The sequence below is a fragment of the Trachinotus anak genome, unplaced genomic scaffold (assembly GCF_046630095.1).
Source record: "Trachinotus anak isolate AG129_WGS33_773 ecotype Australia unplaced genomic scaffold, CSIRO_AGI_Tana_v1 ptg000032l, whole genome shotgun sequence".
Taxonomy (NCBI): Eukaryota; Metazoa; Chordata; class Actinopteri; order Carangiformes; family Carangidae; genus Trachinotus; species Trachinotus anak.
This window is the reverse complement of record NW_027273883.1, coordinates 14,946,749-14,972,391: the sequence shown is the minus strand read 5'-3', so window position 1 is coordinate 14,972,391 and position 25,643 is coordinate 14,946,749. Positions and strand designations below refer to the sequence as shown.

Below are 25,643 nucleotides of genomic sequence, written 5' to 3'. Positions count from 1 at the left end.
AAATCTGTCCATGTAAGACGTTAAGTACAGATTAGACAATTAGGCTCTAAGTTCACATGAGTCTACATATTGTATTTGTGTTTCCCATTTATTTAATCATCTGCTCAGTTTGATGCACATCAACTACTTTAACAGCCCACTTGTAGTTGAAGGGTAAGTCACTAGAGGGCCATATTTCACCACATTATGGTGTTAGGTGACAGGACCTGAAACACACCCACAGCATTTTAAACCACACTACCTACCAAGATAAAAGACATTGGCAAAAGTTTTTCAGAAGACACATTTCTCGAAAATTGTGATTCAAGTCCACATTAGGTGGCTACATGAGCACACATAAGCGAGTTTAAAAGGTGTAGCAGGATTATAGTTTAGGCTGTGTCCCTGATGATGTCAGCTTGTGTGGCAGAGGACAATTATTTTATATGGAAACTATGCACTGTGCAATTCATTATTTACCCCATTAGCTCATCTTTTTAACTTGGGTGGTGGTGGTGATTATATCGGTTTGCGCATTTAAAACTGCAGTCAAAAAATGGATTTGTAAGCACTCGGATACGAGAGGGAAACACTCATAGAGGCAAGTAATGCATATGTGTATACTTTATGCAGCCAGATTGTACAGGCTACTGCCTATGAACAGCCTTCTGTTTATTAAGTTTACCTTATACGTTGAAGTTTTAGATTGTATTTTCTTCCACTAAATTCAGTATATTGGACTAGTGTGACGGGTGTCATAATTTGTCTTTAAGAGGACTACTCCTCTGTAGCTTGTCCCATCTGCACAAAATTACCCGTTTCCATGTTACCAATTAATTATGTAGCTTTGTAGTTTTTTGTGTCAGCATTGCTACCTTCTTGGAGAGGGGTGAGTCAGTGACCGGTCGTATGTCCGGAGAAACTCCTCTTCCTGAGAGAGTATTGTTGATAACATGTGTCCCCCGCGGTTCCTCTTCTGTGTGCCTTGTTAGTGTCGCTCTCGGGTTTACTTCAAGATGAGTCACAGTATGTAAATAGAATAATAAATACCTGTTTACAAATAGCCGACCAAACGGAGCCACACAGCTCCCTGCATTAAGAGCGCAATAAGATTGTGCCATAATGTTAATTTATTTCACGCCGGATAAACAGAATTAAACTGTTCATTAAATACATTTATTTTTTACATGCACATAGGCAGCGGTGTAATATTCAACACAGTCCGTCTGTCTTAGAAGGCTGTTAGCAACAACCAATCACTAACTCTCTCACTGGCACGTACGGTGCGTTCGACCTATGGAGTTGCATCTTCTTGGGAGGGGAAGTATGGTGGCGGCAATGTTATGGAGTTTCCGCTACTCCTCTGCTTTCATGCCATAGGTTAGGGAGCTAGCAAGAGAGCTAAGTTAGCGTCACGCTAGGCCTCCAGCGGACCAGCGGGAGAGCTACCGAGATCAAACACTGCTATTCGGAAGGAGACAAATATCCCTTTATGAATCTGCATGAGAACAATTAAAATCTCAGAAATATGGTGGTTCTCAAAATTCGAGACCAGGTAAGTGTTCGTTGTCAAAAGCAGACCTAAGTTTAAGCTAATGTTGGCTGGCTAACGTAAGCTAGCTAGCTGCCCCTATTTCAACCATCGCCAGCGGAATGTAATTCGAGTCTCTTCAGCTATTCTCCGAAACGGAAGGGTTTCCTAAAGCGTTTCATGGGAAGCTACATACTAAATAGTAACTTATGAGGTTAAAGTTAAGCATAGTACTGTCAGGTGAATCACAAATGGAGTAATGTTTTTGGTGATAATAAGAGGCATCACATTTACACTGAGACACATGGTGAAGCGGGTTATAGAGTTGTAACCAGCTAATGAGCCTGTGTTTATCTCCAGCAATTAGCCAGAGCCTGCACGAAATGCCACCAGCTATTCAGCTGGAAAGTGACAAGTTAGCATATTGTGACAAAACAATATAAAGCTGGGCTTTGGTTGTCGCTTGCAAGTGATTCAACGATGTAATAATAGACACTAAATCTATGAAGTGAGGTTTGAGATGATTACCATAACAACCAAAGTGATCTGTTGATTGTGACAACTGGACGTTTGTGACATATATGTCTCACCCAGCTGGTAAGGTTTTGTGATAGCTGTGATAAAATGTAAACACGGAAAGAATAGAGTAGTATTTATGCTACGATTCACCTCACTAAATTTATTAAATACAACCACCGTATAGTGAAAGAGGACTATGTCATAAGACTAGTGTCCTGTTCCATTTAGTGTTTGTTAATGTCGTGAATGATAATTTTTTAAAATAGATAAGTTATGTCATTGATCGCAAGCCTTTGTGTGATCTAGTGTTTTTCCCCTTGTGCATACTGCAAATAATTAAATCGTTTCTATTATCTGTTTTAGAAGTAGTTATTTAGCAAAATGTATTAATTTCTACTGTATAGATACATGCAGACAAACTGCTGCGTAATGGTTACAATAAATGTTTGAGGTGACTGGCAGTGTGACAGTATTAGACATGTGTCCTCTAACTATATTAAACACCTGCCACCCACTCACGATAACGAGAATAGCTTTCTGTTATCATTTAAGGACTGTGTTTTGCACATGCCTGCTATTCTTGTAACATATTATGTACGTGCATGTGTCTTTCATTGTGTGTGTGCTTCAATGATCGTGTGCCTGGGCTCCAGTGAGCCAGTGGAGTTGCCAAAGAGCTGTCTCCATGGTGATGGTATTAACTAGGCTGGCTTGTATGAGGAGAGGAGGTGCACAGTCGTGCAGCTAGAGAAGCATAGAAAATCTCCTACACCAATCGTTCAGTACTGGAGAACTGAAAACAACAAAATGCAGATTTGTCCTTCCTTGTCACTGCAAGGGTTATTCAGAAAACGTCAAAATGAAACAGTGTAAGAAGCACAAGTGCCTGCTTGTTACCCTGAATTTATCCTTGGAAACTGTAACCTCTGTTGCACCCTGCAGATATCCATGGGCATTATAAGTGAATGAAAGACTTGTCCTATGTTTTTAAAATGGGTCTGTAAGCTACTTGCTCCCTGGTTGGAAATGATAGTCTTTGTCTTGCTTATTCTAAATACTTACTGATAATCAATCCGACTGCTGAAATGCATCATGTGGCTCAAATTTGTACAAGGGCAAAGCATATCTTGTCCTTATGGTTGCATCACATGTTAAATGCAATAATCTTATCCATGTCACCATATATAGTAATATACTATAGTATAGAAGTCTTAAAGTACAAATTAGGTCTGCCAGCTAAAGGTGAAAGTGTTTGCCTCCATGCTTGACTTTAAGTACCTAGTTCTGTTTGATATAGTTTGTAAAGTATATGGCTCAAACTGTGGCGCATTAACTAGATGTCTTTTGCAGTATTATGAGGTACATGGCTGCACATTAGCTAATTAGCTAGCTGGGCAGCCTGGTGGGTTAAATGAGGGATGAGATCTTAATGAACAAATGTACCCTGTGTGCTACATCATTCTAAATGTATGCAGAAAGAAATGCAACCCATGGATATGACCAGAGATCCAGAGAGCTGGGTTAAAGATTTCCATCCTCAGCTTTTTCCATCAAAGGTTTATTGATTGCAGATAAAGGCAATACAAGATAATAACGTTTTCATATTTCATTCAAGCCGAACATTGCAGCCAGTGATTTAAAACCCTGCTAACTCATGGGCCTTTTTGTAACAGGAACCTTTTGCTTCTTTATCTTACATTTTGCACAACATTTAAGTATCACCAAATTTCACAGATGTTACTAGTGCAAACAACTTCTAACTGGTTGCAGCTGTAAGCCCACCATGATGGCTTAATTTGTTTTTTTAAAAACTTGACTTAAGTCAGGAAAGGGTTAAGTTTTTGTGGAAGCCAGGAATGTTCCATCTGGGTCTTTCATGGGTAACCAGTTGCAGCCTCTGGAAGGGATCCCCTGCCCTCGCTGTTCTCCCCATCCATGCCAGCCTCCTCCCACAAGCAGTGGAAAGCTGCCTGATCAAACACTCTCTGCTGGTGTTATGGAGGATCAGATAGGGGAGCACAGCAATTCTGAGCTGGCCAACATGATACATGAAGGTCTGCTAGCAGACTAAATTATACACTGAGTGACGGTTGATAGGGACATTGTTTTCAAATAAATGTGATGTATTTTAGAGATGTAACACTGGTTAATGACACAATAGTGACCATGAAAAAAGTTGATGTTACGCTTTTTAGAATGAAACAAGTATAAGTGGTGACAATCTAATCTGCTGCCAGCTTGGTATTTTGTGAAGGACCAGGCCGTCCAGAGATTAAATGAAAGATTAAATAGTAATACTAAATTGACTGTCTTTGGGGCTCAGATGTTTTGTTTATGGTGTGGCAAAACCATGCTCGCAAGTGTGTGACTTTTTTCTTAGCTAATTGTTGGCCAAAAGTAGAAATGTTTGCAATGGCGGCTGTAATTTAATATTGAAGTTATCACTTGAGGTTGTCATTATTCTTACAGTGAGAACTGTTGATTAGCTGTAAGCAACTAGACTAGCACTGGTTTCTCAGTTCCAACTCACTCTTTAGGGACATTGTGTGTGTTGTGAGAGAGTCCTGTCGTACAGGAAGTATTGGCAAAATGCTGCAACAATGTCACAATCAATCACTTAAGTTACCCACACATGGGTAAATATTGCCTTAAATCTTTATGGTTTTTAGTTGCATGTCTTAACAACAAAGTTATTCTTTGCAGTCTGATTTTTTTTTTAAGATTAGGCACACATGAATGTTTGTGCAAAATAGAAATAAGGAAAAATATTATGGTATATTTGTCTAAAATACACAGCAGTATTTTCCCTGTGTATACTCCCCCAAGAAGGGAGGGGCCAGCTGAACTAGAAGCCAGGGCAGGAATACCATGATCCTTAGGAGTCAGAATTCACAAAGAACTTCAACAACTTCCTCATTTTTTCCACTTTTATTTTGGAAACCTTGTTTAACTTTTACCTCTTGTAATAGTGAACGAGATCAGCCGTGGATAGTTATCTCTTTTTTCTCGTTTCGTTTTTTTTGTCTTTGTCTCCGTTGAAGATGCCGTCAGTCACAGGAGGCTAGTCGTGCTAAAGTTTAAAATCTATTTGGACAAAAAGTGAAGATGGACACCACATCAGTCATATGGAGCACATTCCTGGACTTGTATTCATTTAATGATTGTGGTATTTCTCTCTGTGGCATGGTGTGCATATGGGTTTCTGGCTTACCAAGAGACTGTAAACACAGAACAGAATTAGAAAGTGGCTGCTCAGCATTTGTCAGTATCGATCCTGACAGTCTGCCTCCATCATGCTCTGATTTGTGGAGTCCTCATTTTTTGCCTTTTTAAATGGTTTTAAACAAGACTATTTAGGGACTTTGTTGCAACATTAACATGACAGTGTAATCTCAGAGCAAATGAATCGTGTGTGTATTGTGGTGCTTGATGTCGAGGATCCAGAAGTCTCTCTAAGGTCTAAGGTCTCCAAGGTTTGAATGGTTATTGTTCTCTCAAATTTTAGGTAAACTGTTGGCATTTCAAGTCTGACACAGTCTCTTTCTTTTACAGCCTGCTTTGCTGAAAGCTATTTTCAACGTCGACCCAGACGAAGTACGCTCACTCATATTCAAAAAAGAGGATGTGAATGCACAGGTAATCCCGACAGACTCTCACTAAATCTGCACCCATTTCCTTTCATTATTGTTATAGTTTAAAAACATCCCAACAACACTCAATTTAAAATCTCCAGTGTATAATTGTCCTTGAAAGGCCTCACACAGCTTTTAGTTACAAGTTGCAGAGTACAAAACAGCACCTGGTTGGTTTTTACAGTTCCCATTGCATGATCTGGCTCGGCTTACTTTATTGCATTCCTCACAGTTACTGCTTTGGTGGGGGTGTTTGTTTCAAAATATGGCTGGTTTGTACTTGCTTGTGTTTCACTGGAGGGCTTCAGGTAACTGAATTTATGTTTAACCCCCTTTTTGCTATGAATGCTGACCATGTGGCTGTCAACATTTAATGGCTATTTCTCATTTTCTAGAATTGTAATGTTACAAAGAGTAAAGCTAAAGTGGATTTTTTGCAATGTCCCAACAGATCAGGACCATATTTCCTCTTATATAGAGAAAGAATACAAGGTTAAGGTGTAAATGCAAGCTGTTTTGTGTCTTTTTTTAATCATTGTACTGTTTTTCTGTTGACATTTTTGCAGGACAATGAGAAGCGAACTCCACTGCATGCTGCTGCCTATCTCGGAGATGCAGAGATTATAGAGCTGCTGATTCTTTCTGGTATGCTTGTTAAAAGGAGGAGTTTATGTAAACAGGCTTTTAAAGTCAAAAACAACCATATGTTTGAAGGAGATAGATATGAACAAACACATCATATCAATTCAGGAAGTATGGTTCTTCATGACATTTGCATCCACTTAACCCTTAGAGAACCACCTTGAACAAAGTCATCATCACATTTTTCTACTCCCTGCCGTACATCAAGGTCCTGACATACTGGTTTCTCTTTTCTGGGTAGTGGAGGAAGTGGTAAATGATAGCAGTGTTACCCTGTCTGAGAGCATAATGACATATTTCAAATGTGACACTCAGTAGAATATTTTTGTGCTTATGTGGCCAGATGGTGCATCTGTATTCAATAATAATTGTGAAATAGCTCTACAGGCACCCTTCACAGTCTGCTCTTTTCTTATGCAAGTGGAGATATTGCAGAACAGCACTTTATTACTGTTGAAAATGCTTCACTCATTTAGTTGAAATGCTGCACTAGATCTCATGTAACTGTATGACCTTAAACAGTCTGACAGCCAGTGTCCTCTGACTTGTAGGTGCCAGAGTAAATGCCAAAGATAACAAGTGGCTCACTCCTCTGCACCGGGCTGTGGCCTCCTGCAGTGAGGTATGTGAATGTTTCTCTTATTCTCTATGACACATTTGTTTTACAACTCTAATACACACCTACATGTGACGACTTCTTGCAGGAGGCTGTCCAGGTTTTGCTGAAACACTCTGCAGACGTAAACGCCCGAGACAAGAACTGGCAGACGCCGCTTCACATTGCTGCAGCCAACAAGGCTGTCCGCTGTGCTGAAGCCCTTGTCCCACTCCTTAGCAATGTGAATGTTTCAGATAGGGCAGGCCGGACTGCGCTGCACCATGCAGCCTTCAGCGGTCATCTGGAGGTAAAGTCCTAAAGTACTGTTTGATCCATCTGTCGGCTGTACTCTAAGAAGTGCTTTAATGCCTTTAGTATTGATCTAGTTTTACCCTAATGGATAGAAATTTGAATATCAATTGCCTTAAGAAACAAACCTTGTGCTGACTGTGTGGCAGTACAGTCTGTCCTGTCTTTATTGTGTTTTAAAACTTTAACCACCTCATTACTTTTCATATTGATAAATACAGAATTATTCTTCCCTCAAGAGAGGATGTACCACATACACAAAGTTTTTATCGCTGATCCATCACACCAGGCTTGATGTTGAGTGCGTTACCTAGCGTTACTAAAACGGAAGTGTTTGTGCTTGCCTCACAGTGGGCATTGTACCATGTACCATACAGAACAATTGAACAAAGAAGTGTGAGATGAAACAATCAACATCCCCATATAACTGCCACTATTTAACTGTCGTAACCACAGCAATTAGTTAGACAAACATGAAGTCGTTAGTCAACTTTTCCTTTTAGTGATGATTGTTTCTCTTTGTTTATCTTTGGCAAAGCTTCCAAGTTCTTTTTGTATTGAGTTTTTTAGTATCACATGTAGTGAAAAATATTTTAACAGCAAACTAAGCTCTCTGCACCTGCAGAATTTAGCATCCACGGTGGCCTAGTCTTACAGGTTTTACATTCCATTTTAAACAAATAAGTCAGCTCAGCTTTGGCTGTAATAATGTATAGTAAAATCAAGGTTAGGTAGGGTGATAATAATCCCTTTTGATCTGGAAGTCAATTGCACAAATCCAAACACAAGGTCAAAATGGAGAAGCTGCGGCTCAAGAAACAACAAAGCTGCTTCCGAATGAACTGTCTGAGCTTGTTGAGCTTGTTTAGCAGATAAAATAAATTTTTTCAGATAATTCCCCCCCCCCCCCCCCCCCCCCCCCGAATGGCTGCAGACTGACACTGCAGGCTGTCAGTCATAAACTGTGGTTACACAGTCAAGGACACCACAGTGCTCACCCAGTCATGTGCTTGCATGCAAATAACTCATTGCGATCATATACTCGCATGTAAATTAGATTAAAGGTGGAATTGTCTCATTTAATAATGGGTTAATGCAAATCAATGCATAAAGAACCTTTTGGTTATGTAGCCATATTCAAATAAAACACAACTTATGGTGAGGTGAGGACAAGCGGTTGCAGCCTATATTCAGTGTCGTAACATGCTGCAATAAGGGCACCATGTGGAAACTTACAGTTTCATGCTTAATGTCTTCTCATTCTGTTAGTTTACCTGTATTGAGTGTATGCTAAAGGTCAAAAAGTTTTTCAACCCCTTGTGGAGGCTCTAATTCATAGGATGAGACTAAATTGAAGTTAGCTGTACACATATATGTCGTGTGGACCAGAGGATCAGCACGTTAGCCCTAGTATTAAGGCATTAAACATCATGGTTGTATGAGTGCCACACTGACTCAAAGGTAGCGGAAGTAATAGTGTTCAGATTGCAACTTCCTTGACATCTTTCCTGATTGCTCTGTTTTTTTGCTGCTGTTAGATGGTGAGGCTTTTGCTCTCCAGAGGAGCAAACATCAATGCCTTTGACAAGAAGGACCGCCGTGCAATCCACTGGGCAGCCTACATGGGTAATTAATCAACCACATGGATTTTTACATCACACCGTTAGTTTTCTATGTAACCTTAGGGATCCATCTAATCATATGCTTACTAAGAGTCTCCAGGATTTAATCAGTGTCGCTTTTTTCATTATTTTTTAACTATATGTAAAAGCATTATAAGTAATACGCTCTGAAATCTTGCCATTGACATCAGCATTTAGAAAAAAAATTTAACACTCAACCTTGAGACTGGTATTGTTACGTTGTCTGTACTGTCTGCTGGAAGAATGTTACCCAGTGCAACCAAATATGACAATATATAATATTTGATTATATCTCATATTACTTATTCATGTAATAAAATCATTCTTTTTGTCTTCAGGGCACATAGAAGTGGTGAAGCTGCTGGCATCTCATGGGGCTGAGGTGGCCTGCAAAGATAAGAAATCATACACCCCCCTACATGCGGCAGCCTCGAGTGGAATGATTAGTGTTGTCAAATACCTCCTGGACTTGGGGGTGGATGTAAGTTCCACCCACAAACTTATTGTCATTTAACTGGAGACAATGTTAGATCTTATGATCTGATCGGGAGAGATATTTTACGACTCAGATTTCTAGATTGTGTGCTGTAAAAGTAACAGTCCTGTATTGGTACCAATTTGTCTTGATGGTAACAGTTGTGTCATTATCACTTTGTATTTATGTTCCTGTCTAGATCAATGAGCCCAATGCTTATGGCAACACACCCCTCCACGTGGCCTGCTACAACGGGCAGGACGTGGTCGTGAATGAGCTCATTGAATGTGGAGCTAATGTCAACCAGGTGAATGAGAAGGGCTTTGCACCTCTCCATTTTACCGCCGCATCACGCCATGGGGCACTCTGCCTGGAGCTGCTAGTGTGCAATGGGGCTGATGTCAACATCAAGGTGAGTAAGATCCAGAATGTCTCCCCTCACTGTTGTCATACTGAAGTACATTTTTATTTTTAATTGATTTCTACTTAAGAGGCAGTGTTTAAACAATCATATTTTGCTTGTATGTGAATCCAAGTTTTGTAAAGTAGTAGTAAGTAATTGCACTAAAACTTAACTGTGTCTTTTTTCTGTAGTTGTCAGAGGTTAGAAGTGCAGTTTGATAACTTGTTTTTTGGGACCTGTTGTTTGGTCAATATAATTTATAGATGAAAGCCATAGTAATGACCAGTGCTGATACCACCATGCTGTTGTTTGATTCCAGAGTAAAGATGGTAAGACTCCCCTCCACATGACAGCCATCCATGGGAGGTTTTCTAGGTCGCAAGCAATCATCGAGAATGGTGAGCTCCTCAAAAAATTCAGCCTCACTGACATTATTTTCCACACTGAACAGCAAAACTAAAACTGCTTCGTAGTGTAACGCTTGCTAAGTATTTATTTTGTTTTCTCCTGAAGGTGCTGAAATTGACTGTGAAGATAAAAACGGAAATACACCACTACACATTGCTGCCCGATATGGACACGAGCTCCTCATCAACACCCTCATCACCAACAGAGCTGACACGGCTAAGTAAGTCTGTCTGTTTACCCTTTTTCAGCAACTGTTCCAACTTTACACAATGTGAAAGAGCTGCATGTTTAAACCGTTCCAAAGCTGACATATATTGACTGTTATGTAAGTGTTATAGATGATTACAGATGATTCTGTACTGTTAATAGAAAGTTCCTACCCTTAGCTTAGCACCAGTGATACTGGCTAAATCCACATGATTGTGTCTTTTGTAGACGAGGGGTTCATGGTATGTTCCCACTGCATTTGGCTGCTCTCAGTGGATTCTCTGACTGCTGCCGAAAGCTCCTGTCCTCAGGTGAGCGTGTGAGGCTATTTGTGTTGTTCTGTCCACAGTACGAAATGATACAAGTATTGTATTTTAATTGTTCTGATACTACAGTTTAATAAGTCAGAAGTCTTGGGGTGGCCCAATGGCGGCGTGGTTAGGGCGCGTACCACATGAGCGGATGCTCTTAGCAGCTGAGCGCCGGTTCGACTCCCGACTGGCCCGACTCTTTCCTCCGTGTCATTCCCCCTCTCTCTCTGCCTCTTTCCTGTCACTCTCTACTGTCCTGTCAATAAAGGCAAAAAATGCCCAAAAATATCTTTAAAAATAAATAAGTCAGAAGTCTTGACAAGATTTTTCATTTTGTTATCCAAAGTTTTAACACAGTAAAACATTTGTACTGTAAATTCTCATATACAGTAAGCAGTATATGTAGGATCTTGTCCTTTACTCCATGCAGGCTTTGACATTGATACTCCTGATGACTTCGGAAGGACCTGTTTACATGCTGCAGCTGCTGGAGGGTAAGTACAGGAATAGCATCTTTAATGTTAACTGTAAGTGTGAAGATAGAGTTCACGTCCTATAACAAAAACAATATCATTGTAATTATCAGTTAATCATCAAATAAATCTCTGTAACTCCCTCAGAAACCTGGAATGTCTCAATCTTCTCCTCAACACGGGTGCAGACTTTAATAGGAAGGACAGCTTTGGCAGGTTTGTAGCAGTTACTGGTCGATTTGGATCAAGAGTTTGTGCTCTGCCGGTGTCTCGGTCAAATTTGAACAGTGAACTGAGCCATGTTTGCTTTTCCAGGACCCCTCTGCACTACGCTGCTGCCAACTGTAACTACCAGTGCCTGTTTGCTCTGGTGGGCTCTGGGGCCAGCGTCAATGACTTAGACGAACGAGGCTGCAGTCCGCTCCACTACGCTGCTGCCTCTGACACAGATGGAAAGTCAGTAACACTTAGACAATACTGTTTTTTTTTTTTTTTTTAAAGGAGTTGGTGGCTGTGTGGCAGGCGGGTTATGTTTGACGGTTTTATGGATGAAAGCTCACTTGCATTATCGGTTATGCTAAGTAACAGTTCAAAGAAGATTTTGTTTCCTTGACTACAGCCTCTTTGTTGTTTGTGCAGGTGCCTGGAATACTTATTGCGAAATGATGCAAATCCAGGGATCCGGGACAATCAGGGCTACAACGCTGTGCACTACGCCTCGGCGTATGGACATCGCCTCTGTCTGGAGCTGGTGAGAACTTCACTCCACAGTAAACAACATATGACAGTCAGCGTGTCCATATTTATGTATTGCTATATTGTTATAATGTTTAATGCTTCACTGCTTCCCCCGCTCTCTTTTACAGATTGCAAGTGAAACTCCTCTAGATGTGGTGAGTGGAATTTGGGCTTCATTCCTTGTGCATGCTCGGGATTTTTTTTTTCATGTGTTAAGTAGGCCACAACTCACATAGATAAAAGTAATTTTATCTGAAGCAAGTTCTAACTAGGTTTGATGCATCTTGTTTGTTCAGCTGATGGAAACCTCAGGGACAGACATCCTCAATGACTCTGATGTCAGAGCTCCTGTCAGCCCCTTGCACCTTGCTGTGAGTAGTGTGTATTACCCATATAATGGCATTGTCCTCACTCTCAGTTTATTTATGTTAACTTATTTATGGTAAATTCATCTTTCAGGCATACCATGGTCACCACCATGCTATGGAGGTTCTGGTACAGTCTCTGCTGGATCTTGATGTGAGAAACAGCCAAGGGCGCACACCATTAGACCTGGCTGCCTTTAAGGGTCATGTAGAGTGTGTGGATGTCCTAATCAACCAAGGAGCCTCCATCCTTGTCAAAGACTTCACTTTGAAGCGAACCCCCATCCACGCTGCAGGTATGCACCTGAAGATAGTAGCTCATGAATTTGCCTACATTTGACTCGTCAGACCCATATATGGTAAGAGTAATGCTAATGGAGATTTCATTCTTTCCCTACAGCTACCAATGGTCATTCAGAATGTTTGCGTTTGCTGATTGGAAATGCTGATCTTCAAAGTGCAGTAGATATTCAAGATGGGAATGGACAGTGAGTAAAATGCTTTTCTCTTTTTTTCCCCACTTATGCTCTAAAGTAATTGCTGACATCATTGTTTCTTATCTTTTAGAACCCCTCTGATGCTGTCAGTCCTGAGTGGGCACACAGATTGTGTGTATTCTCTGTTAAATAAAGGAGCCAATGTAGAAGCCAAAGACAAGTGGGGCAGGACGGCCCTGCATAGAGGAGTAAGGACATGTCACTATTCTTACATACACTTTTTCTCCTTGTGGCAAGCAGCAGTCACCTGAATCACATGTAGGTTTTGAATCTGGTTGGAGCAGCCTTACAAAGAAACCATAAGCACAAAGTGCTTTGACTTTGTCAAAGTCAAAAACACTTATCAGCTCTCATCATTCAATTACATCATCATTCAGGGTTTAATTGATCATCAGTAAAATCTGTTTTCTGTCTGCAGGCAGTGACTGGTCATGAGGAATGTGTGGAGGCCTTGCTTCAGCACAGCGCTAACTTCCTGGTGCGAGACTGTAAAGGGCGCACACCGATCCACCTGGCAGCAGCATGTGGACACACTGGGGTACTGGGAGGCCTGCTGCATGCTGCCCAATCAGTGGAAACACTCCCTGTCTTAACAGACAACCAAGGCTACACCCCACTACACTGGGCCTGCTACAATGGTACAGACATGAGGCTTTGCTTCAGCACTTGTAGATTTGAGAAATATGCACATTTTATTTTTCATGTTTTGTGCTTGTTCTTTTATATTGTTTCTTCAAATTCCTAATGCACCCAAGTTTAGATTTTGAAATGTTGATAAGGAAAAATGTTTAAGAGAGCCCCAACTGTGAGCACCCAAAGATGAAGGCTAGTACAGCTAATGCTTTCTGTATTCTTTCCTCTAGGTCACGATACATGTGTGGAGGTTTTGCTGGAACAGGAGGTTTTTCACAAGGCTGAAGGCAATTCTTTTAGCCCCCTCCATTGTGCTGTGTAAGTGCTGTCCTCTGTTTTGATCAGTGTATGTGAGGACAGAACCTTCAACTGATAAAATAAATGGCTCTTTTCTCCTCTTTAGGATCCATGACAACGAAGGTGCAGCTGAGATGCTGATAGACACCCTGGGCCCTGCCATTGTCAATACCAAAGACAGTAAAAACAGGTATATATGCTCATATAGAGTTGGTGGAACGCACTACCACTTCCTACCAGAGCAGGGGCGTCCCTCTCTACCTTTAAAAGACTCCTGAAGACCCGGCTCTTCAGAGAGCACCTTCTCTCCTAGCACTACATAGCAAATCCACACTTAAAGAATCGTCACTAGCACTTATTGCTGCGCTAACACTTCTTATCACACTTAACCTTGATTGTTCCCCTTTCTGTAAGTCGCTTTGGAAAAAAGCGTCTGCTAAATGACTAAATGTAAATGTAAATGCAAAGTACAACAAAAATTGCAGTAACACACCAGATGCTGAGCACCTTTCCTAAGGATGGATTAATTCAAATTAAAAATGAAAAATTCATATCTTATATAGGCAAATAGGATTGCAGATTTAAAATGAGCCTTTGGCTGATGTTATTTTTGCAGGACCCCCCTGCATGCAGCAGCATTCACTGACCATGTGGAGTGTCTCCAGCTGCTGCTGAGCCACAACGCTCAGGTCAACAGTGTCGACACAGCAGGGAAGACCCCACTCATGATGGCTGCTGAGAATGGCCAGACCAACGCTGTCGGTACGAATGCTTCTCTGCTTTAACCACCAGACTGGAAAATATCACTGTGGGGCGCTATAATCAGTGCAGTATTGAATTAATGAACAATGCTGCATTGAATTAACTTTAATTTGTTGTTTCTGCGTGTTGTACCCTCTCACCTTCACTGTTAGAACTGCTGGTGAGCAGTGCAAAAGCAGATCTCACTCTGCAGGATGCTGTGAAGAACACTGCACTTCATCTGGCTTGCAGTAAGGTGTGTATGACCATATGATGGCACTCTTCTTACATCCTGCACCAGCAAATATACAGTATGCTCCCTCATGTATGTCAAATACAATACACAATGAGTATTTACTACACATTTAGAAGCTACTGTATTTGGTTATTTTGTACTGTATCTCTTTTCTACAGGGACACGAAACCAGTGCCTTGTTGATATTAGAGAAGATTACAGACAGAAACCTCATAAATGCCACTAACGCCGCCTTACAGACGTATGTATCACTTCCATTGTATTAGTGTCTTTCTGCATTTGAGTGATGGAATGGAGTGGTGATCTTTGCAGATAACTGCGGGGATTAGAATTATTTATGTTGTGATACGAAACCAACTGAAAAATATGAACTTATCTGTGGCACATTCATGTTGTATCTTTCTTTCAAGGCCCCTACATGTGGCTGCAAGAAATGGTCTGACTGTGGTGGTGCAAGAGCTGCTTGCAAAGGGAGCCAGTGTACTTGCAGTTGATGAAAACGGTAAATTCAGACTAACATTTTTAATTTAGTACAGTTACAGATATATTTTGAGCTCTTATAGTACATGCAGTAGTGGAGACAACAAAATCAGAAACTCATGGAGACTTGAATGGCTGTGAACCCCTTATATTTTTTCCAGTTAAAAATAATTCACTTGTTAACCCTCTAAAACTTTTGTCTTATGGTGAGGATAATGTTCCTTTAGGGCACATGATAGCTGACGTACTGGATCAGAATTTGTTTCAGTGCCGGATTATATCCAAGTACATAAAAGCTCATGGAGCTCCAACAGTTTTGATCAAGTGAATGACAAAGTCCTACTGATACTCTATGTTGTGTAGCACATAGCTGTTATTTATACTCTTGCATTAAAACTAACATCAAAGCAGAAATTTTAGTTTAATGAAGGCGTCTATAGTGTTAAATGGAAGTTCAGTCAAGCAGCTGAAAAAGAACTAATTGGTAACAATTTTTTTATTACTGATTTTTAAACCAAATACACCAAATATTTCAGGTTTTCAAAAGTGAGGTTTTGTAGCTTTTCTTGGTCTTACATGCTAGTGAACTCAATATCTTTTACTGTTGTGCTAAACAAGCGATTTGAAGAAGACAACTTGGGTCATGTTCCATTATTTTACTGACATTTTATGGGCCAAATGATTAATCAGTAAATTGAGAAAATAATTGGCAGATTAATTGACAAATAATTGTTACTTGCAACCTTTAAACTCCCAGTCACGAGTTAACCATGTAATTACAGCTGTATAATCTCAGAGATGACCAATAATAGTAACTGAAACTGTGTATTGCTTTTATAAAATGTGCAACGCTGTAATTGTTTCAGGTTACACACCCGCCTTGGCTTGTGCCCCCAACAAAGACGTGGCAGACTGCCTAGCCCTCATCCTGGCCACCATGATGCCTGTGTCCCCCTGCGCCCCGGCACCCACCCTCCCTTTCAGTGCCATTAACCACTACACCACCAGCCCCTCCAAGAGCGTCACCTTCGACAGCCTGCCCGTGTTGCGCGGTGAGCACAGCTCCTACTGCAGCTTCAATAACATCAGCCATCACGAGGGCTTCTACAAGGACGAGGAGCTTAATGACTCGGATTCCGAGACGTACTGAGGGACAGAAGAAGTGATAAATGCATAAACACACACACTGTGTCTTAAAAATCACCCACCGCCAGCTTGGGAGGGCAGAAGAAGAGAAAAGCCGCCACAGGAGCCTTAAGAGTCCCCCGACCAGAAAACGAGAGGGAGGAGGTGCAGCAGGCTGGCCCACACTCATCCCGACCTCATCCAGCACCAGGTGTCCTTCCAGCTGATACTGGACCTCAGTAACCGCTGCTTTACCAACACTGACTTCTTGCGTGCTAAAAACTTTACTTGTTGGGCAGACAGCGACCTTTGTAAGGCAATAACATGCTGAAGAGGGATGGTAGCACTTCACAGAGAGCTAAACCGACAGGGACCAAAAGACATGGACGCATTTTAACCCACTTTTAACTGTGTAAATGAGATGAGAATGAGAAGTTTTTGGGTTTATCAGTCAGCGGGGGGGGCCGAAGGAGCCAGTTTTCATTTTTGAAATTTTTGTGAGGGGTTAAAGAAGGTTGATATCCTCACACTACATTTGTCAGACTGCACTTGTCCTTCAAGTCTGTAAGTTATACAGGGGGAAAATCATTTATTTTTTGAGATCAAAATTTTAATATACCCATGTTCATGTCTTAAACTCCTTATCCTCTAGAAAAATAAATCAGATTTTCTGACCTGAGTAATTTAAAAACATTTGATATGTGCACCAGGTTATTTTGAAGTTGATCAACCTTACCTTTGTATATTGACCTGTCCATTGCGGTTTAGTCTTTCAAGAATAAATTATTTGTGTACTTTCGGTTCCTATTTATGTGTTTATTTTGTGCCTTCATTAGTTACTGAGAAAAGATGGGTTTTAGAGGCAGCTGTGAAAGTACAGTGATGCACACTAGGTAAGTAATGATACAATTGTAAGAAGCACTGATCCAATACTGAGGTAGCTGAGGCTCAGCTTTGTGAGGAGAAACACTGTAAACCAATGATAGGACAGCGTTTGATTTTCTTCTGTTTGAATGATATTTTTTGCTCATATATTAGTCACTGTTTGTTGACAGGTTTTGCTTGCTTTAACTTCAGAAAAAGAAACCAATCAATCCCACCATTGATTCAAATCTCCCTTTTGTCTGTTGAAAAATCCTTTTAACTGGAATTGTGTACAATACATTTGCTAGATTCATTAGAATGGAAAAGATTTTTTTTTCTTTTCCTTGCTTTTTCTTGAAGAGGGATGAAACTAGCATGTATATAGAAATAATGACTGTGAATTCAAAGCTCCAATGAATTCTTTCAGTACTGAGATTGCTGTATATTTTATGAGTAATAAAGAAATGAGCTATTTAATAATGAACATGAGTCTTTATGGAGTATTGCCTTTAATTCTGTTAAATACATGGCACACATGAAGCAGCTTGAGAGTCACAATAAGAAAATCACAGGTAAATGATACAATAATGGCCGAATTCCATTTAGCTGCCTCAATTTCAGGGTCCCGGTGTTGTCCATGTTACTCTGTTATTACATGGACTGCAGTTAATTTTATTGGCAACTCCTGTGCTTTTCCTATTATGACAAGTCTAAATATCTCCTGTAAAATGGCAAATACAGAGTCAACATGGTGTACAGCTCATTCCCAGGCATTAATATGATTTCATGGTTTTATTGCACTTTATGTTGTGGTTTTAAAATTTTTTCTAATATCTAATATAACTAATACATAGACTTAATTTTACTCTGTTGTGTTTTTTACAATTTGAAAATTCTATGATCTGTTTGTAGTTTTGTTGTGTGCTTGTTCAAAATAAATAATTGAGCAAGAGGCCAGAATAAATTATGTTTATATAGTATATAGAGTATAGAGTATATAGAGTTTCCTGACATGGGCCCTTAGTGCTTTACACAATGGGAAGGTATTTAGTGAAACAACATTTATGTATATAGTATTTTGTTATGGTGATGATATTGTTAACTAGAAATTCAATTTGCTTGTTTTTCGTGATGTCTCCTAACCTGATTTGAAAGAGAATAAATCTGTATTTATGGATTTGGAGCTCAGCCAATCAGACAAGGATTATCAGACGCATTGGATTGTGTCACAGACAGACAGGTGCTCTGTTGAAAAACAATTATGACAGTAAAAAGTTTTATGAAAAATCAATCCAATATTTATTTCGGTGACTATAGTGCGAAAGAATCGGTCATAATCTGTGATCATGTTCACTTCTCCCATTGCAATAGACAGTCTCCTAAAGGGGCGGGGCGAAGCCCATGTGACGCTGTTACAGGAAGTAGCTGCCAGTGCACCGTCTCCTTTCTCAGCTGTCTCTGACGATAAACAGGAGCTGATGACCTGCAGTTGAGACGGTGTCAGTCAGGTACACGACAGGGCCATGGACGAAGTGACAGGAGCTCAGCTGATTGCTGAGTCTCTCAAGGCTCAGGTAAGACCCTTAAATAACATGAACGTTGTGAGGATTTCTTAACTCTCTATGTTGCCATGAATCGGCTGCAAAAACTGTGTCAAGGTTCACCTGCCGCGTTGTGAAGTTTAATAAACTTCTGATACAGAAAAACGCGGTTTCTTGCTATCACACGTCTTCATGAAACTCGCACATTAGCGTTTAGAAGCTTTTTTTTCTCCTCCCTACAGAAAGTGGAGTACATGTTTGGGATAGTTGGTGTTCCTGTCATTGAAGTGGCCATGGCTGCTCAGGCTGCAGGGATCAAATATGTGGGAATGCGCAACGAACAAGCGGTAAAACACGTATTACTCTGCTGCGCTGCTGTTTACTTATTGCAATGAATAGTTTTTTATTGTATTCAAATCAGATCTGTCACACCACAGGCATGCTACGCAGCCTCTGCCACTGGATACCTCACCGGGAGGTAAGTCACTGACTCACTGAAGAGAATAATATGAACAGCTGGGAGGGTCCTGGTCAGATTTTTGTTTTGTTTTTTGTTTTTTTGTTTTTGTCTTACATGTGGTTGTCTGTATCCAGACCAGGTGCCTGCCTAGTTGTGTCTGGACCTGGACTCATTCATGCTCTGGGCGGAATGGCCAATGCTAACATGAACTGCTGGTATGAAAACTGATGTGGATTTGTTTTGTTATGTTTTAACCGTAGCATCTGTGGCCATATAGATGAAACAGTATATGTTGTCTGTGCACAGGCCTGTGGTTGTAATTGGAGGGTCCTCAGATCGAAATCAGGAAACAGCAGGGGCCTTTCAGGAGTTCCCTCAGGTAAAGCATGCCTTCATTTGAGTTTTTTTTTTTTTTTTATGCCTGTTGATGCTTCAGTAAATTCACACTGTTTTCATTCGTTAGGTGGAAGCATGTCGCCTTTACAGCAAGTTCTCTGCCAGACCCAGCAGCCTGGAAGCCATCCCCTCAGTGATCGAGAAGGTATCATCTCAACCTGATGTTACACTGTCTGTCTTTTTCCTTTGAATACACCTCTCTAATGTACCTGACAGACAATTTGTGCAGTTTGATATAAAAAAAAAAAAAAAGTAGGTTAAAGTATTATTTTGTTTGGTTGTTTGTAGGCAGTTCGTACAAGCCTGTATGGGCGTCCCGGTGCTTGTTACGTGGACATTGCAGGGGACATGGTCAATGCTAAAGTTGACAGGAACGAAGTCAGGTTTGCTGTCATTAACAGTTTTCATGGATATGTTTTAGAGATTTATTTAGCATCACTAATGTGGTTACAAGTGTTAAACATTGAGAGAAGTGTGTTTCTCCTGCAGACTTGTGTCCTGTTGTCCACCTCCACCGGTGAGTTTAGCTGACCATGGTGCAATCACTGAGGCCATTTCTGTCTTGAAAGCAGCCAAAAGACCCTTGGTCATCATTGGCAAAGGTACAAACATAGCAACGAACATTTACGGTATCTCTTGGAATTATTACATTGAATAAGCTAGAAACCCACACTTTCCTCCATTACTGGTGAGTAAGAGTGTCAGTGAATACCTTATGATAATGTATGTCGTGCATAAACAGGAGCAGCCTATGGCCGAGCAGAAATTGCTCTCAGGGAGTTTGTGGAAATGAGTGGTTTGCCATTCCTGCCAACCCCCATGGGGAAAGGAGTACTGCCTGATGATCACCCCAACTGTGTAGCTGCTGCCCGCTCAAGGTGAGACACCCTTTTCACTAAAATAATGTTTAAAAAAAAAACATATTTCCATTACTTATGAACAAATATATCAATCAAAAACATCTCCTTGGATTATGTACTGAGGTAGATCATCCATATGACATTACACTGCATTCATTTGGCAGACACTTTAATCCAAAGTGACTTACAGTAAGTCAAAAGAAGCAAGAGCCAAATGTTATCAAAAATTGGACTGGAGGTGCAACTCTCCCAGATAAACAGCTAAAAGTGTGTAGAGTTACATGGCAAGTGCTTCTGTATAAACACTCTAAAACAAAATCCACAAAGTACACTTTTTGAAAAGCCAGGTTCCACGTAGGAGGGTGTCATGTCCTTTTTAATGAATTAAGTTTCATCTAATGGCCATAGAAGTAGAAGAAAGAAGTCGCTGTGAGAATATAAATGTGTCATCATTGTTCTTTTGTTTTGTTTTTTTAATGAAATGTAAAGTTGTATGAAATACTGTTTACTCACCACTTACGCTAAATATGTGTATTGAGTAAACTTTTGTGGTAGATCATTGTACGAGGTAAAGAATTTGTTTTTGATTGTCTCTTTCCCTCTTGCCCACATTGCCCCCCTCCCCTCTGCTGTTTCTCTTACTAAGAGCTCTTCTCCAGGCTGATGTTGTGCTTTTGCTCGGAGCCAGGCTCAACTGGATTCTGCATTTTGGCCTACCACCTCGATTTGACCCTGATGTCAAAGTCATCCAGGTAAATGAACAAGTCAGATGTTCTTTTTATTTATGTATAACCAGTGCTGCCTTTGAGACCTTCAAAGATAATGTTTTGGATATCTCACTGCTCTAAAGCTAATGGTGTATTTAATTATTCAATTACTCAAGTTCAGGATTGGTGCAAATACTTAAATGCTGTCACAATCTCCTGCACTGTGTTTCAGTGTTGCTGCAAATGTTGTGCTATAATAACATAACACAGTTGTGCACTGTGTGCAGGTTGACCTTTGTGCTGAGGAGATGGGGAACAATGTGAGGCCTGCTGTCGCTCTCCTGGGAGACATCAATGCCATCGTCACTCAGGTACATTAACTACAACTTAGTCAGACTCAACACACAAACTCTCACATCTCTGACGCAGCTCTCTCCTCGTTATCTTTGTCGTAAAATCCTGATGTGCTGTACAGATGTAAAGATGTCTTTGATTCATTGTTTTGTTTTTCCTTCAGCTCCTGATGTGTGTCCATAAAGATGTCTGGAAATATCCCCCCGACACAGAGTGGTGGAGCTCACTGAAGGACAAAATTGCTGCTAATGCAAAAATATCAAAGGTGGGTTTAGACTCACTTATGGAAAGCTGATGGAGAGTTATGTATTTCATGCACTCCATTTAGATGTAGTATATTGTATTGTTACTGTTCATGCAGTTTGACAAGATTTTTACCATTTGTCTCTCCACAGGCACTTGCTCTTCAGTCAACATTGCCCATGAACTACTACACAGTGTTTCATCACGTCTCCCAGCTGCTGCCACATGACTGCATCATTGTCAGCGAGGGGGCAAACACCATGGACATAGGTCGCACTATGTTGAACAACTACTTACCTCGACACAGGCAAGGCAGTCTCACCGAAGCAGAGGTTACAGTAACACTGCTCAGTTGTCTTAAACGTTAGCCAAGTTCACTGTTTATGTTTTGAAGCACAACTGGACTCAAAAATGCATATTCCATATGGATGAGAAAGGAGTGTGAAAGTATGAAATACAATTAATCATACAGTAATTAAGTAGGGGGATGAAGTAACCAATGAAAGGCACCCTGTAAATGAATGACCTGATCTTACTGTGTATGTGTTTAAGTTCCTCCAAACCTTCTCATGAATTTGTTATCAAAGGTGTTTAAAAGACCCCATCCTTTTAGGAGATTTTTTTTGTAGCCCCCCCCCCCCCCGTGTAAATTTTACATAGGAGCAAATCTGTGCAGTTTATTCAAAACAATTAATATTCAGCAAATGGACATTTTCACATTGAAACAATTTAAATATAGCCACTGTTGAAGTATTTTACTGTATTAGAGTGGTGTTTGACTAAATCTTTAAGCCTCTGCACGTTTGTGTAGCCTGTGGTTAGCTAATCCTGATGATGTGCAGGTTGGATGCAGGCACATTTGGAACGATGGGAGTAGGCCTTGGTTTTGCGATAGCGGCAGCTGCTGTGGAGAAGAGCGGGAAAGGCCGAAGGGTTGTCTGTGTGGAAGGAGACAGTGCCTTTGGATTTTCTGGCATGGAGGTTGAAACCATGTGCAGGTAGGTTTGCTTAGCCCCTTTCTATGCAGTGTATTTGATTCAGCCTCCTAGTACAACTTCACAATCATCTTGTTTTTTAACAGGTATAAACTACCTGTGGTCATTATTGTGGTTAATAATAATGGTATATACAGCGGAGTGGATCCTGATACATGGAAAGAAATGGCAAAAATGGGAGATCTGACCTCTATGTAAGTCAAATAATCATGATACAGTACATTCACTATGATGGTTTCCTCCATATAACAAGCTGTGATGTAATGACATGTATCTCATGTTACTTTTCAGAGCCCCTCCTGTGACCCTCCTACCTGAGGCACGCTATGATCAGATTATGACAGCGTTTGGAGGTCAAGGCTTCCTGGTGAGGACGGTGGAGGAGCTGTGCAGTGCCTTACAGCGTAGCTTAAGCGACTGGGAGAGACCGAGTCTCCTCAACGTGCTTATCGACCCTTCCTCTGACAGGAAACAGCAGGTAACTGTCATCTTCAGGCAATGTACAGTACATGTGTAATGAGTCATCGCAGTCATCCTAAGTAGCACAGGTCAAAAACCAAAGAATCCCATGGTGTTTTATCATGATGTTGGATTTACATACATGGTGCATCTGAATGGCTTCTTCAGTTGTTATGGCAGCCAGGAGAGCTTAGCCTCTATACTGTGGCCCCCTGGTGGTTGAGGATGTAATTGATGCTGCATTGCCACTTATCAGATGATAAAAACACTATCATATTGGGCTTCCTCTAACATGGTCAATGCCCCAGTCAAGGGAGCTGGGACTTTACCTGGCAAAGAGAGAAGAACCTCCATGGGACAAATGATGAAGGTTAACTTCAGAGCTGGGATTACAGGGTCAAGATGTTGGCATTGGTTATGACACCTGACATCTTTAGTCTCATCTCATGCCCTGATATATATATCCCCTTGCAGCCCAGTGTTCTCGCAGACTTGATGTGATGATAATGAGCACTTCAGACATGTGAGAGTGTATATGACCAAAGGCTGTATGATGGGAGGGGTGGGCATTTGGATTCAGGCCCTTTTTCATTTTCTCTGGAAGTGAAACAGACAAGAGATGCACCACGGCAGTCGCAGCTGTAAAGCCAAGAGTGATTAAAAGCTGCAGCGTTTCGGTCCATGATTAGAGCAGAGCAACAAACAGCTTGGCATTTACTTGTCTTTTGTCTCATCCTCATAGGGCTACATGACTGACGTGCCTTACTGAACAGTAATCCATATACTCCAGGTGCACTGCAGAACTGTTGTATTCCCCTCACAATCCCTCCACCTCACACCAACCTGACCTTTCTATTTCAGGGTCCCCATAATTAGAAAGCAGGGCCCCCCCGTGTTTATGTTGAATGTATCCACGCAACCCTTCACAGACATGTTTTAAGGTTGTATTGAGGGTTGTATCCATGGTGCTGAACTCCATGGTTGGCGTGCTGAACCCCCCCCACCACACACACACACACCTTCATTGTTTGTCTCCTGACTGGTCTGTCAGGTTAAAAATTGAGTCTTAGATAGATAATGGGTGAAGACAAACAAATCTTTGTACCTTTCTGAAATTAGAGGTCAAATGAATTCCAGCATCCATCTAGGCCACAAAAAGCCCTTTACATAATTTATAATAGCTCTGTCATCTGTGGAGGTCTAATTCAATGCCATGTTGTCTGTATTTTCAGGAGTTTCCTTGGCTTACACGCTCCAACTTATAGGCTCAAAGAGGGATGTGCCTCCTCCTTCGTCCTGGACATTATCAGAACAGCAGCATTTTCCTCAGTACACTCAAACTGGGAAAATATGAGGCTGTTTTTGTTTTCTGTGATTGTTTCCATGAAATAACTGAATATTTTTATTGATTCATACTGCACAGTAGTGTTACAGTTTACTAAATAATGCCACAATAAATTTTACAATAAACTTTATCTCTTTTGTATTTCTTCTTCTGTCGAATCAGTAATTTTTTTCTCTTACATGGGGCTGCAGCTATTACTCTGATAATGATTGCCTTGATTAATTTTTGACCTGAAAAAAAAAAAAAAAAGGAACTATACCTTCACAACTGTCTAAACCCAGTCCAAAACCCAAAGAAATTCAGTTTACAATTATATGAAAAAGACAAATTGCAGCAAATCCTCACATCTGAAAACAGAACCACAGACTTTTTTTTTTTTTGCATTTTTTGCTTGGAAAAATGACTTTAATTAATTAATCAATCAATTATCAAAATAGTTGTTGATAGTTGATAAACTTTTGTCAATCAACTTATTGACTAATTGACTTCTCATTTCAGCTCCACTCCCACTTAATAAATGTAGTAGGTAGAGTGAGGGAACATAAGGTTATCCAAAAGGATCCAGAGCAAACACAAATGCAGATGATGGGAAAGTGAAAGTATCGTTTTATGTCAACTGAATCCAGTTCTTTTCAAGTTTCTAAATTTGCATCTACGTAAATTCACACTCTCTTTCTCATACCTCGTCAGGGACATCTTAAAACAAACAGCGGTGACCATCTTATGCAAGATGTACATATTTATTTTGTCAGTGCACAGTGTGATCAGTTTTAGGTGTTTGTGTAATTAGTATATGACTTACTCAGTCTCTTGCAGACCCAAATGATGCTTTTTTTTCATTTGTGCATGTGCAGTCTATGCAAAAAAAACCGGATAATTTTCATATCATTATAGTTGAAGTGCTCTTGAGAGGTAATGTCTGTTTTTTCAGGGTTTTTTTTTTTTTTTTTTTTTTTTACAGCTCTCACATCTCCCAAAGAGCCTCCTTAGAAATGCAGACAGTTAATTTTGTGGGACAGACTGGGCAATAAAACCAATCTGTCCTGGACTAAATGGATACCATGATGCACGGTGGGATGCACACTGCATACAAAAAGATGTAGGAATCTGTACAGACACACAGAAGATTGATACACTTTGGAAAGTTGCACAAATGA

General features: G+C 40.6%; 3 protein-coding genes across 5 annotated transcripts in view; 2 read left to right on the top strand and 1 right to left on the bottom strand.

Moving 5' to 3' along the window:
- The window catches only part of hdac9b (histone deacetylase 9b), a 39,868-nt gene extending 38,876 nt beyond the window's left edge, over positions 1-992 (bottom strand). The window contains exon 1 of the mRNA XM_071468538.1: positions 855-992. The gene's annotated coding sequence lies outside the window, so the exon portion shown is untranslated. The remainder of the gene's footprint in view (positions 1-854) is intronic.
- A 344-nt stretch (positions 993-1,336) lies between these two features.
- On the top strand, positions 1,337-17,610 carry ankrd28b (ankyrin repeat domain 28b). Of its 2 annotated transcripts, none has more exons than XM_071468535.1 (28): positions 1,337-1,534; positions 5,582-5,665; positions 6,228-6,306; positions 6,855-6,925; positions 7,008-7,208; positions 8,749-8,836; positions 9,192-9,334; positions 9,528-9,740; positions 10,051-10,129; positions 10,245-10,359; positions 10,575-10,657; positions 11,088-11,151; positions 11,278-11,346; positions 11,446-11,586; positions 11,770-11,881; positions 11,997-12,023; positions 12,165-12,239; positions 12,328-12,529; positions 12,634-12,721; positions 12,801-12,918; positions 13,149-13,368; positions 13,594-13,681; positions 13,767-13,850; positions 14,277-14,422; positions 14,575-14,657; positions 14,816-14,898; positions 15,068-15,159; positions 16,004-17,610. In XM_071468535.1, the coding sequence occupies exons 1-28, from the start codon at positions 1,508-1,510 to the stop codon at positions 16,285-16,287; spliced, it is 3,159 nt and encodes a 1,052-aa protein (XP_071324636.1). In that variant the 5' UTR covers positions 1,337-1,507; the 3' UTR covers positions 16,288-17,610. The 2 variants fall into 2 exon arrangements, with proteins under 2 accessions (XP_071324636.1, XP_071324635.1); XM_071468534.1 differs by lacking the exon at positions 1,337-1,534 and adding an exon at positions 5,292-5,502.
- Positions 17,611-18,540: 930 nt separating this feature from the next.
- On the top strand, positions 18,541-24,616 carry hacl1 (2-hydroxyacyl-CoA lyase 1). 2 transcript variants are annotated; one of them, XM_071470258.1, is made up of 17 exons: positions 18,541-18,700; positions 18,910-19,014; positions 19,105-19,145; positions 19,262-19,342; positions 19,434-19,506; positions 19,591-19,668; positions 19,812-19,906; positions 20,013-20,125; positions 20,266-20,401; positions 21,030-21,135; positions 21,378-21,461; positions 21,608-21,709; positions 21,840-21,994; positions 22,530-22,685; positions 22,769-22,876; positions 22,974-23,160; positions 24,374-24,616. In XM_071470258.1, the coding sequence occupies exons 1-17, from the start codon at positions 18,650-18,652 to the stop codon at positions 24,404-24,406; spliced, it is 1,704 nt and encodes a 567-aa protein (XP_071326359.1). In that variant the 5' UTR covers positions 18,541-18,649; the 3' UTR covers positions 24,407-24,616. The 2 variants fall into 2 exon arrangements, with proteins under 2 accessions (XP_071326359.1, XP_071326360.1); XM_071470259.1 differs by having other exon boundaries at positions 18,560-18,700; positions 19,089-19,145.
- Positions 24,617-25,643: the final 1,027 nt, after the last annotated feature.

Coding starts and splice junctions, on each gene's coding strand:
- ankrd28b (XM_071468534.1), top strand. CDS start 5,431: ATGAATCGTGTGTGTATTGTGGTGCTTGATGTCGAGGATCCAGAAGTC. Junction 11,587..11,769: donor GCCTCTGACACAGATGGAAA/GTCAGTAACACT, acceptor TTGTTTGTGCAG/GTGCCTGGAATACTTATTGC. Junction 11,882..11,996: donor ATCGCCTCTGTCTGGAGCTG/GTGAGAACTTCA, acceptor TCTCTTTTACAG/ATTGCAAGTGAAACTCCTCT.
- hacl1 (XM_071470258.1), top strand. CDS start 18,650: ATGGACGAAGTGACAGGAGCTCAGCTGATTGCTGAGTCTCTCAAGGCT. Junction 21,710..21,839: donor CTAATGCAAAAATATCAAAG/GTGGGTTTAGAC, acceptor GTCTCTCCACAG/GCACTTGCTCTTCAGTCAAC. Junction 23,161..24,373: donor CCTCTGACAGGAAACAGCAG/GTAACTGTCATC, acceptor CTGTATTTTCAG/GAGTTTCCTTGGCTTACACG.